The 12,455-nt window shown below is 39.3% G+C and overlaps 1 protein-coding gene across 5 annotated transcripts in view; it reads left to right on the forward strand.

Moving 5' to 3' along the window:
* LOC105466039 (mitochondrial calcium uniporter) overlaps positions 1-12,455 on the forward strand; it is a 206,120-nt gene that overhangs the window by 179,174 nt on the left and 14,491 nt on the right. For all 5 annotated transcript variants that reach the window (XM_011714863.3, XM_011714865.3, XM_011714862.2 and 2 more), the window contains 3 exons: positions 886-1,056; positions 2,184-2,288; positions 10,441-10,601. In XM_011714863.3, coding sequence (XP_011713165.1) covers positions 886-1,056; positions 2,184-2,288; positions 10,441-10,601 — 437 coding nt within the window. The remainder of the gene's footprint in view (positions 1-885; positions 1,057-2,183; positions 2,289-10,440; positions 10,602-12,455) is intronic.

Below are 12,455 nucleotides of genomic sequence, written 5' to 3' on the forward strand. Positions count from 1 at the left end.
TGTACAAAAAATGGCTGCATCAGCATGATCTGAGGGTGGAGTTTTCAGCTCTCTGGTGTCAAAAGATGAAGCAGAGGGTGTGAAAACCCTCACTGTGCATTCTCCGTAGACTGGCCAGAACCACTTCACGGTCGGTGGCCTCTTGTCAGGCAAAAAAGAGGGGCAGTGTTGGGCAGTTAATTGGTTGATATCAATGGTGGAGTCTTTTGAAAGGGCTAGTTTCTCTTAAGCCCTTAGGAAAGAGTGCCTAATGGTGGCTAGCAAGGAGGGGATATAATGAGTTGTGTCTGACCTCCCATCCTGTCATGGCTGAGAACTTAGCTTTAAAGGTTTACCCTGGGTGTCCCTTTGGCCAAGAGGGAGTCCATTCAGTCAGTTGAGGGGCTTAAGATTTCACTTTTGTTTCTCACTTATCAACTTGTACTATATATACATGAATTGACTGTTTTGGAGTAGGAGTCTCACTTATTAGGGTACTTCTTGAAAGCTCTGGATCCCAAGAGCCACGTCCTATAGGCTATGAAGTCTGGCCCAGCAATCTCTGACTGCTTAATAAAATCTTGCTAAATGGATCCAGGGCTTGTATTCACCAATATCAAGAGCTTCACCTGATATCCTTGGGAAAGCCTCTCCTTGACCCACTCAGAAGACAGTTCCTTGCCTGTTTTTTCATATCTGTAAAATGAGCTGTGTGATCCATTTGATCTTTTATAAGCCGGTTTCCAGAATAACCTTCAACTAAAGCTAAAGGGCATGTTCTTAAACCTTCTTTGAAAACATTTTAAATCATGCTAATAATAGACCCCCATGCAAGAATAGTAATAATGTGACTTTAACTTACATTGAAATCCAATTATCATATGTTTTTGGGTCTTTTTCATTCAGATGTTACAGTGGTTTATCAAAATGGGTTACCTGTGATATCTGTGAGGCTACCATCCCGGCGTGAACGCTGTCAGTTCACACTCAAGCCTATCTCTGACTCCGTTGGTGTATTTTTACGACAACTGCAAGAAGAGGATCGGGGAATTGACAGAGTTGCTGTCTATTCACCAGGTATAGTCACCATCATTATTAATTACCATCTACCCCTCATTTCACCCCACAGCAATTTTTAGACACATACATACACCATACACGTAGCTACAAAAGAACCCTATACTGTTAACTTCAGAAAACTTTTTTCTTTTGCTTAGCACTTACCAAGAGAGAAAGTGATTTCTCTCCCAGTAGTACTCAGAGTATAATTGATCGATTTTAGCAAATGTGTATGCACAGGGAATCTCATTCAAAAGCATCTCACATATAATGCCATGAGCAAGGATGAACAGTCAATCACATTTTATATTATTGAGACTTTTTATCATTACTTTAGGTGTAGAATAAATACTTCCAGTAGTTAAACCCTCATGTCTGGAAAGAAAAGTTTGCCAAAATAAAGAAGTATATGATTTGAAAAGAATGTAAAATAAGGCACTAAAAATTACCATTTTATGTATTTCATTTATTTATTTTTTAAGTTTTTTAATTTTTTTCCCATTTTTAAGTTTTTTTCCCATTGTTTTTTTCCCCATTTTTACTTTAAAATTTTTTAAATCTACAGAAAACTTGAAAGATTAGTACAATAAATGCCCATTTACCCTTCACCTGGATTCACCAGTTAACAATTACCACATTTCTACTCATCTGACAATATAATTAGTAGACCAGCGTGGTGGATGTATAATACTTTGTTAACCCCAGCATCTGTCTCTACTGAATTATTGGCAACTAATCAATGACTATACTGAAGAGTACCATATGTCAGAAAATACTGGTTTTTATTTTTATTTATTTTTTTTTTTTGACTCAACCAGCTTCCATTATGGACAATGTTAAGTCCATACAGCTCTCCCAGTGACCCTAGATTTCCAATGTACACCTACAGAACTATGACCGTTAATTATTTCACTTGCTCATGTAGTTCACAGGAGAAGCTGTTGTTAAATCTTCACAAACTCGAGTCCTAAAAACAGAGCTTTAGGCAACCTAAACTTTGCATAGAACTGGGAAATGAGGTAAAAAGTTAACTGAAATTTAAAAAGGAGGAGGTAATTTTTAAAAACTATTTTGAAGATTGAATTTTCCTGACCATTCTTGAATAATTATGGACCTATGACAAGTTTCATTTGAAATTTTCACAGATGGTGTTCGTGTTGCTGCTTCAACAGGAATAGACCTCCTCCTCCTTGATGACTTTAAGCTGGTCATTAATGACTTAACATATCACGTACGACCACCAAAAAGAGGTAAAATAGTAACCTTGGTAAGGTCACAGAAATGTGGGAAGGGCTTTTGGAAAGAACTTTATTTTTTTTCCTTGGGTAACCTTGAGAAACAGACAGTATTCAAAGAACACTGAAAGAGCTCATTGAGTACCTGGCACTTGACTAGTACGTTGACTAAAATCACTTAGATTCTGCCTTGACTAAAATCACTTAGATTCTGCCTAGATGCCAGAATGCTTTATTATCTGACATTGTCACTCTGTTTCACATAAATGAATGTCCTACATAACTGAAGCTCCTTCCCTTCATAAAGGCCAAAAGTCGTACTACTTTAATAACATTACAGGGGATATCTTTTTAAAATAAGCTGTAGGCTTCTCTGTTCTCTTAAGTGTTGTAATAAGTATTGAGCTTTTTTTATGGCTCAAGGTCAGCAGTCTGAAAGTCAATTATTGTACAATAATAATAGTTCTTAGGAACTTCTGACATGATGCATGGTTGGTTGTTTTTTTTGTTTGTTTGTTTTGTTTTTTGTTTGTTTTGAGACAAGGTCTCACTCTGTCACCCAGGATGGAGTACAGTGGCATAATCACAGCTCACTGCAGCCTCGACCTCAAATTATCCTCCTACCTCATCCTCCCAAGCAGCTGGAGTAGCTTGGACTACAGGCATACAGGCATGTGCCACCATGCCTGGATAATTTTTTTTATTTTTGTAGAGATAAGGTCTCACTATGTTGCCTAGGCTGGTCTTGAACTTCTGGGCTCAAGCACTCCTCCCTCTCTGGCCTCCCAGAGTGTTGGGATTATAGGCATGAACCACTGTTCACAGCCTGTATATGCTTTTATGGGAAAAGGAAAGCTGCTTGCCTCAGACACAAATTTTAAGAGGGCACCAAACAACTCAGTAATCAAGATAAAGAATTGTTGTTTTGTTTTTGTTTTGTTTTTAAGAGTCTTGCTCTGTCGCCCAGGCTGGAGTGCAGTGGCGTGATGCAAGCTCCACTTCCCAGGTTCAAGCTAGATACAGGTTTCACCATATTTGTCAGGCTGCTCTTGAACTCGTGACCTCAGGTGATCTATCTGCCTTGGCCTCCCAAAGTGCTGTGATTACAGGCATGAGCCACTGTGCCAAGCCGCCAGGCTAATTTTCGTTTTTAGTAGATATGGGGTTTTGCCATGTTGGCCAGAATGGTCTTGAACTCCTGACCTCAAGTTATCCACCTGCCTCAGCCTCCCAAAGTGCTGAGATTATAGGCATGAGTTACCGCACCCAGCAAGATAAATGGTATTTTAATGTACTACTTTAAAAAAAGAGTTAATGCAAAAAATCCATGATGAATAAAATTTTAAATAAAGACAGAGTCAGTATTGCTAATATTTCTTTTCATCCTGGTCTCTACTGTGGCTCTGCACAGTACAATGCTAAGTAGCCCTCTAAAATAGCGTTTTGAGTTGTGTCTTTTTTGGTCCTGTTTCTCTATTTGCCCTTGATATTCATTGTTACTCACTGCTGTTGTTAATGCCCCTTCCACCACTCCTTCCACCAGCGCCATAGGACAGCAGTTCCCAACCTTTTTGGTACCAGGGACCAATTTTGTTAAAGATAATTTTTCCACTGACAGTGGTGGCAGGGGCAGAGGCAGTGGTTTTGGAATGAAACTGTTCCATGTCAGATCCTCAGGCATCAGTTAGATTCCCATAAGCAGCACACAACCTAGATCCCTCACATGCACAATTTACAATAGGGTTTGTGCTCCTATGAGATCTAATGCTGCTGCTGATCTGACAGGAGGTGGTGTTCAGGCAGTAATGCTTACTCGCTGGCCTCCTCCTTTGTAGCCTGGTTCCTAACAGGCCACTGACCAGTACTGGTTCGCACCCCAGGGGTGGGGGACTGCTGCTGTAGGACATTCCTTCTTTTCAATCCTGCTTTTAGGAATTGGGTTTAGGCCTGGTAAGGTGGCTCACACCTGTAATCCCAGCACTTTAGGAAGCCGAGGCAGGAGGATTGCTTAAGACCAGGAGTTTGGGACCAGCCTGGGCAACACAGTGGCAACCAGCCTGGGCAACACATCTTTAAACAAAAAAAAAGAGAAAGAATTGGGTGTAACATAGAAAAGTTCTGAGTGAAACCCTGTTATGAAATTCCTCTATAATCTGGTCCACATCTACCTTTTAAAATGTTTTCTTTCCCTCTTACATGTTGCCTACTTTTTCTCCACTGTGTATTCCTTTATGGTTTCCTGAACTATGCCCTGTTCTTTCCCATCTCACTATTTGCTCACTTTCTTCTGCCTAAGATGCCTTTCTTCCTAACCCCCGTTTTCTCAAGTCAAAATTGTCAATATTGACTCTTCCAGTAAGCCTTTAATGATCATACTCTTTCCTTCTCTGACCCCTGACCAACCAAAAGTGATAAATATCTTCTCTGAATTTTGCTTCGTCCTTTTCTTTGATGCTCTGAGGGAAGGCACTGTGATTTCATATTCCCCATTGATTCCATCTATATTGAGTGAATTAAATGTGTTCGCTGGGTAGCATTTTGATTGTGCAGAGGCCATATTCACTTTCTTTAAGCTAGATGAGAGGGGGCTAGCTGGGAGAAAGTATAGAAAAGTATCCTTAAATAGTAAGAATGGAAAGATATTCTTTACATACAGTTGACTGTTGAACAAAGCAGATTTGAAAAAACTTGCAAATGAACCACATAACCTAGAAATATCCAAAAAATTAAGAAAAGTTAAGTATGTCATGAATGCATGAAATATATGTAGATACAAGTCTATCTTATTTTATTTTATTTTGTTTTTGAGACGGAGTCTCTCTCTGTCCCCCAGGCTGGAGTGCAGCGGTGCAATCTCAGCACACTGCAACCTCTGCCTCCTGGGTTCAAATGATTCTCCTCCCTCAGCCTTCCTGTAACTGGGATTATAGGCACACATGTTTCACCATGTTGGCCAGGTGACCTCAAACTCCTGACCTCAGGTGATCCACCCACCTTGGCCTCCCAAAGTGCTGGGATTACAGGCCTGAACCACCACGTCCTTCCTATTTTTTATCATTTACTACCATAAAATATATACATATCTATTACAAAAAGTTAAAAATTATCAAAACGTATGCACACACAGACCATGCATGATGCCATTTGCAGTTAAGAGAAATGTAAAGATGCAGTATTTAATAATGTCTGCATAAAATTGACTCTAGTACATAGTATACTACTCTAGTGATTTCATAGCCACCTCTTGTTGCTGTTGCTGTAAACTCAAGTGTTTTTGATATCAGCTTAAAATGCTGTGTGATGCTAATTATCTCCTCATGGGTAGTTCATTTCTCCAGTAAATTGTCTATTGCAGTAAAAATTGATCTCTTGCAGTTCTTGAATTTTTTTGTGTGTTTAGTCCACCTTGAATAACACCATGGGACCTATATGAAGTGATGCTGGAAGTGCTCCCAAGAAGCAGAGAAAAGTGATGACATTGCAAGAAAAACTTGGATTGCTTGATATGTACCATAGACTGAGGTCTGCAGCTACGGTTGCCCATCATTTTAGACAGATGATTTATCTTGCAAACAGACAATGTAAACTTACAATGTAAATAAATACAGTATAGCACTATAAATTTATTTTCCCTTTATGATTGTAATGTTTTCTTTTCTCTAGCTTACTTTACTGTAAGAATACAGTATATAATACATATATAAAACATTTGTTAATTATGTTATTGGTAAGGCTTCTGGTCCAGGTAGGCTATTAGTAGTTAAGTTTTTGAGGTTTCAAAAGTTGTAGGGGGGTGGTGCCCCAACCTCGCCCCCCAACCACATTGTTCAAGAGTCAACTGTAGTAAGGCATTATCGAATCAGATTTTATGAACTTGGAATAATTAAACATGTAGACCAGGGACAGTTAGCCATATATCAGCTATGCTAATGTGTTTTTCTTCTTTATTCCCTGATTCTCAGGCTAGAAGTTCTCTTTAAAATAGCAGAAGTACAGGTCCTATTTTACTGAGGTGTGTTTTTGTGTGAATTGCCTAGAGAGTTCATCTGTTTAGATTTTCTATTGGTAACATTCCGAAAGTTCACTAATATATTCCTATATAAAGTATAACAATCAGGAAAGTTAAGATGTGAGTTTCCATATATTATGTTGTCAAAAACTAAAGGTATTTTAATCAATTAATAAATACCAACCATTTCTGTAATAACTGTATTTTTTAAACAGAAATGAATGTTTAGTTTTTTAAATAAAGCTTTTCTCAAATTGAATAAGAAAAGGTAGAAATTGAAAAAACAGGGGATTGTATTTGATTCCCTGGTGATTTGGCAGCCTAAAACAACCCATTGCTTTATCTGTATCCAGGAACTGTGGAGTATCTACCTTGCTTTTCTAGAAGTAAATTAGGGTATGAAGCTTGCAAGGGTCAAAAATCTGTAATTCATGGAAATAATCGTAAATTGAAGTGTGGACTTTAGTAACTCAGTAGCAGCATTGGTGTAGAATTTCAAAAGACCTTTTTAATGTTTAGATACACACATCATAGCTCTCTTAGTTCTGTTATTCTATAGTGAGATTATGCCATCAGATACCATCTCTCACAGAAACTCAATATGATTTTAAATCCATAAACACTTTGTTTTCCTTGATCTTAAATTTAATTATTTTTTTGAGACAGGGTCTCACTCTGTCACCCAGGCTGGAGTGCAGTGGCGTGATCACAGCTCATTGCAGCCATGACCTCCCAGGCTCAAGCAGATCCTCCCACCTCAGCATCCCAAGTAGCTAGGACTACAAGCACACGCCACCATGCCTGGCAAATTTTTTTTTTTTGTAGAGATGAGGTTTCCCTATGTTGCCCAGGCTGTGTTTTCCCTGTTTTTTTTTTTTTTCTTTTCTTTTCTTTTTTGAGATGGAGTCTCGCTCTGTTGCCCAGGCTAGAGTGCAGTGGTGCAATCTCGGCTCACTGCAAGCTCTGCCTCCCGGGTTCATGCCATTCTCCTGCCTCAGCTTCCCGAGTAGCTGGGACTACAGGTGCCCGCCACCATGCCCAGCTAATTTTTTTGTATTTTTAATAGAGATGGGGTTTCACCATGTTAGCCAGGATGGTCTCGATCTCCCGACCTCGTGATCCGCCCTCCTTGGCCTCCCAAAGTGCTGGGATTACCGGCATGAGCAGCTGCGCCTGGCCTTTCCCTGGTTTTTAAACATAGTAAAGAAAATCTTTTTTTCTCCTTTTGATAAAATGCAAAGTAGGCTCAAATTTTGTTTCTACCTTATGTCTTTCTGTCCCTGGTTGAGGAAGGTATTGCTGGCATCCAAGGTACCACCACTCTTTTTCAGCTGAAGGTACCACCACTCTTTTTCAGCTGACTACAGTAAGAGAGTGGTTTGAAATTCTGTATTTAAGAGGGATGCCATTCATTGAATAAGCATGTTCCTTTGCCCTGTGTTGCAACGCTTTAGTGGAAGGGCTAAATGGAGGAAAGAGATAGAAGGCACTAGGTTTAGGATGTTTAAGAGGAATAATACTAGAGTTTCTTTGTGTTTTTTTGTTTTTTGTTTCGTTTTGAGGCTGGGGTATAGTGGCGCAATCTCGACTCACTGCCACCTCCACCTCCTGGGTTCAAGCGAGTCTCCTGCCTCAGCCTCCCCAGTAGCTGGGATTACAGGCGTGCACCACCATGCCCGGCTAATTTTTGTATTTTTAGTAGAGATAAAATTTCATCATGTTGGCCATACTGGTCTAAAACTCCTGACCTCGTGATTTGCCCACCTTGGCCTCCCAAAGTGCTGGGATTACAGGTCGTGCCCAGCCAATACTATAGTTTTATATATACATGGAGAAGATGGAACAAATCTGCTTTATCTAATAAAATAGTTCATGAAAGGGGACTGAACTTGCAGAAGAAATTTAATATTGGTATAGTAGAAGCACTGTAATGTAGCCACAGGCCTAGAAATCAGGAGACGTGGACTCTACCCCTTACTGTGCCATTCTGGACAAGTTACTTCAGCCTCCTAGAGTGCAGTTTCTTCTTCTGGTAACTTTGGACAGTTTAAGGCTATATGCAAATGTGAGCAGCAGCTTTGGTACAAGGAAGACACTGTTGACATAGATGACTTCTAGAACTCAAAGTGCTCTTCCTTTTATGTTCCCATTAATTCAGCACACATTTACTGAGGCATACAAGATACCCAGCTAGGTGCTATATCCCGTTTTACTATATCGGCTCTTCTCTAATCCAGTTTGCTACCTTCTTTTGAATTTTTTCATTGATCGAACTTCTATAATAACTGTACTAAAGGACATCCTTAAAGAATGTTCGAAATACATGGTTAATTCTGACTGTGGCTTGTTTTGTTTAGAAGAGTGCTACCCTTATGCTGTACCTAACATTGAAAGCTAGTAAGAATCTAAAAAAAAAAGTGCTTTAAAAAAAAAATGGACAGCTTTAGTCAGCAGAGTTTTTATTTGATTCTGAAAACATAATTTTTAGATTTCTAGAAATACATGCTACTCATAGTAGAGGATATTGAATGAAAGAACTTAATCTTTCACCCTTTCAGTTGTTCTCATAACTTCATACCCTTTAGACCATGATACTGAGGCTCCTACAGCTATTCTCTGTCTTTCCTCATCAGGAATGAATAAAAGTTGGTATACTAGGGAGAAGAAGAATGAGAGTTAAGATTATTAGAATGGGCCAGGCACGGTGGCTCACGCCTGTAATCCCAGCATTTTGGGGGGTTGAGGTGGGTGGATCACGAGGTCAGGAGATAGAGACCATCCTGGCTAACACGGTGAAATCTCGTCTCTACCAAAAATTACAAAAAATTAGCCCGGCATGGTGGCAGACACCTGTAGTCCCAGCTACTACTCAGGAGGCTGAGGCAGGAGAATGGCGTGAACCTGGGAGGCAGAGCTTGCAGTGAGCGAGATTGCACAACTGCACTCCAGCTTGGGTGACAGAGCGAGACTCCGTCTCAAAAAAAAAAAAAAAAAAAAAAAAAAAGATTATTAGGATGATGGCATTTTTATTTATGCCTTTGTATTTGCAAATTTGAAATACTATATATTTTTCCCTTAGGACTTACTAAGGGGAAAAACATCAATTAAAATGGCAGGACTACAGATAAATTATAGTCACCATTTTAATAAGCATAATAATCAGATTGATTCTAAACCTCTCTACTAGTTTTTAACAGTTGCTTTAATTTTGTCTTTATCTAATGAAGATCATTATTATTTGTATTATTTTTCTTAATGTTAATCATACCCTCATTTGTAGCATTTAGACTTCCAAGAATATAATGGTAGGTATTTGTTTCAAATTTTTTTAGTTACCCAAATACGAATTTACTTTTTTTTTTTTTTTTTTGAGGTGGAGTCTTGCTCTGTCTCCCAGGCTGGAGTGCAGTGGTGCAATCTCGGCTCACTGCAAGCTCTGCCCCCCGGGTTCACGCATTTCCCTACCTCAGCCTCCTAAGTAGCTGGGTCTACAGACGCCTGCCACCACACCCAGCTGATTTTTTGTATTTTTTTTTTTTTTTTAAGTAGAGACAGGGTTTCACTGTGTTGACCAAGATGGTCTTGATTCCCTGACCTCGTGATCATTTGCCTGCCTTGGCCTCCCAAAGTGCTGGGATTACAGGCGTGAGCCACCGGGCCCAGCCATGAATTAACTTTTTACATTTGTGGACAACTTTTTTGTTTTAACAAAAACTATAGGCTGGGCATGGTGGCTCACGCCTGTTACACCAGCACTTTGGGAGGCCAAGGCAGGCAAATCGCTTGAGCCCGGGAGTTTGAGACCAGCCTGGGCAACATGGTGAAAACTTGTCTGTACAAAAAATACAAAAATTAGCCAGGCTTGTGGCTGGTGCGCACCTGTAGTCCCAGCTATTCAGGAAGCTAACCTCAGAGGATTACTTGAGCCCTGGAGGTAGGGGCTGCAGTGAGCCAAGATCACACCACTACACTCCAGCCTGGGTGATAGAGTAAGACATTGTCTCAAAAAAAAAAAAAAAAAGAGAACTATTACTTTCCTTCAGTTTAACACGGAAGGCGAGATACCTATAATGGATCAGTCTGCCTCATGTGATAGTCCTAGGAATAGTAATCATTTAAGGCATACATTTTTAAAAAAATGTAACTCCTTTGTTTCAGACCTCTTAAGTCATGAAAATGCAGCAACGCTGAATGATGTAAAGACGTTGGTCCAGCAGCTATACACCACACTGTGCATTGAGCAGCACCAGTTAAACAAGGAAAGGGAGCTTATTGAAAGACTAGAGGATCTCAAAGAGCAGCTGGCTCCCCTGGAAAAGGTAAAACTTCAAATCTCAGGTTTTTCACCTTACCTGTGTTTTTTCCAGAGCATATATGTTTCTGTTTTTTCTTGTAAGTTTTATGCAGTTGAGTCATGTCAATCAAATTAGTTCTTTAGTTTATGGGACTGAACCATAAAAAAGTTTAAGTCAAAGCTAAGAAAGGGCTGAAAAAGGAATCGTTTGGAGCCTTGATAATGGACTTAAGAGCTTTCAGTTCTGAATGTCCTGCCCTTAACCAGATTTACCACCTTTAAAATTAAGATCAGAATAATTGCTGATCAGGAAAGGCTCTTGAGTATAGTGGATAATGATTTTAGCCAAGTTAAGAAGGAATATTACAGTTGGCCCTCTGTTATCTGTAGGTTCTACATTCGCAGATTTAACCAACCTCAGATAGAAGATATTTGGTAGGGGGTGAGGGGACAATAAAACATAACAAGGCTGGGCATGGTGGCTCACACCTGTAATCCCAATGCTTTGGGAGGCCAAGGCAGGCCAATCACCTGAGGTCAGGAGTTTGAGACCAGCCTGCCCAACATGGCAAAACTCCATCTCTACTAAAAATATAAAAATTAGCCGGGCGTCATGGCATCATTTGCCTATAGTCCCAGCTACTCAGGAGGTTGAGGCACAAGAATCACTTGAACCCAGGAGGCAGAGGTTGCAGGGAGCCAAAATTGCACTACTGCACTCTAGCCTGGACGACAGAGCAAGACTCTGTCTCAAAAACAAAACAATAACAACAAAAAAGCATACAAATTTTAAAAATCAATACAATAACTACATAGCATTTACATTGTATTATAAGTAACTAGAGATGATTTAAAGCATATGGGAATATATGTATAGGTTATATGCAGATACCATCCCATTTTATATAAGGGACTTTAACATTTATGTATTTTGATATCTTGGTTTGGGGGGTATCCTGGAACCAATTCACCACAGATACCTAGGGACAACTGTATATAGACTATTATGCAACTATTAAAGGGACTATATAGATTTTATTTGCCATAGAAACCAAATTATAAAATAGTATGCATACTATGATCCAGTTTTTAAATGTATTATGTATATACCTATACGCATTTATATATATACATACACAAAGAAATCAGAAGGAATACGTTCCAAAATGCTAGTACAGTAGTCGGGTTATGACTGATTTTTCTTTACACGTTTCTGAATGTTTACAATGAATATATGTTACCTTTATTTTTTCTATGATATTTCAATTTTAAGAAATCAGATTGTAAGGAGTAAGGAAGGGAACAAAGACTCTTAGTCGTTTGCATTTTCTGATTCCTGAAAAAGAATTTTCATCGTTTATAGAATATTTACTATGTTTCGTGAATTGTGCTAGTATTTTACCTATATTTTCTTATTTAGTCTTCGGAACAACTCTTTAATGAAGTTAATGGTGATTTGCAGATCAAGGCTCTGAATTGAGCTGCTTTAAATCCAGAGTCCGTGTTCTGTCCCTAGTATATCACTGGAGTTAAAACTGAGAATAGATTAAATCGTGTATGCAACAGTGAAAGAATATAGGTATGTGTGCATTTCCCTCTTTCAGAGAAGATAATCTTGTGATTGGATGAAGACCTGTTAAAACTGAGTTATTCATGCCCATATTTTCACCCACTTCTAGGGTGAAACATAAAATACAAATGCCCTAAATAGTAGTTATACTTACATGTATATATATATTTTTCAAGGCGGTTTCATTCATTCACCCAGGCTGGAGTGCAGTGGTATGATCTTGACTCACTGCATCCTCCAGTTCCTGGGCTCAAGCGATTCACCCACCTCAGCCTCCCGATAGCTGGGACTACAGGGATGTGCCACCAT

Source organism: Macaca nemestrina, chromosome 9 (assembly GCF_043159975.1).
Source record: "Macaca nemestrina isolate mMacNem1 chromosome 9, mMacNem.hap1, whole genome shotgun sequence".
In the NCBI taxonomy this organism is placed as follows: Eukaryota; Metazoa; Chordata; class Mammalia; order Primates; family Cercopithecidae; genus Macaca; species Macaca nemestrina.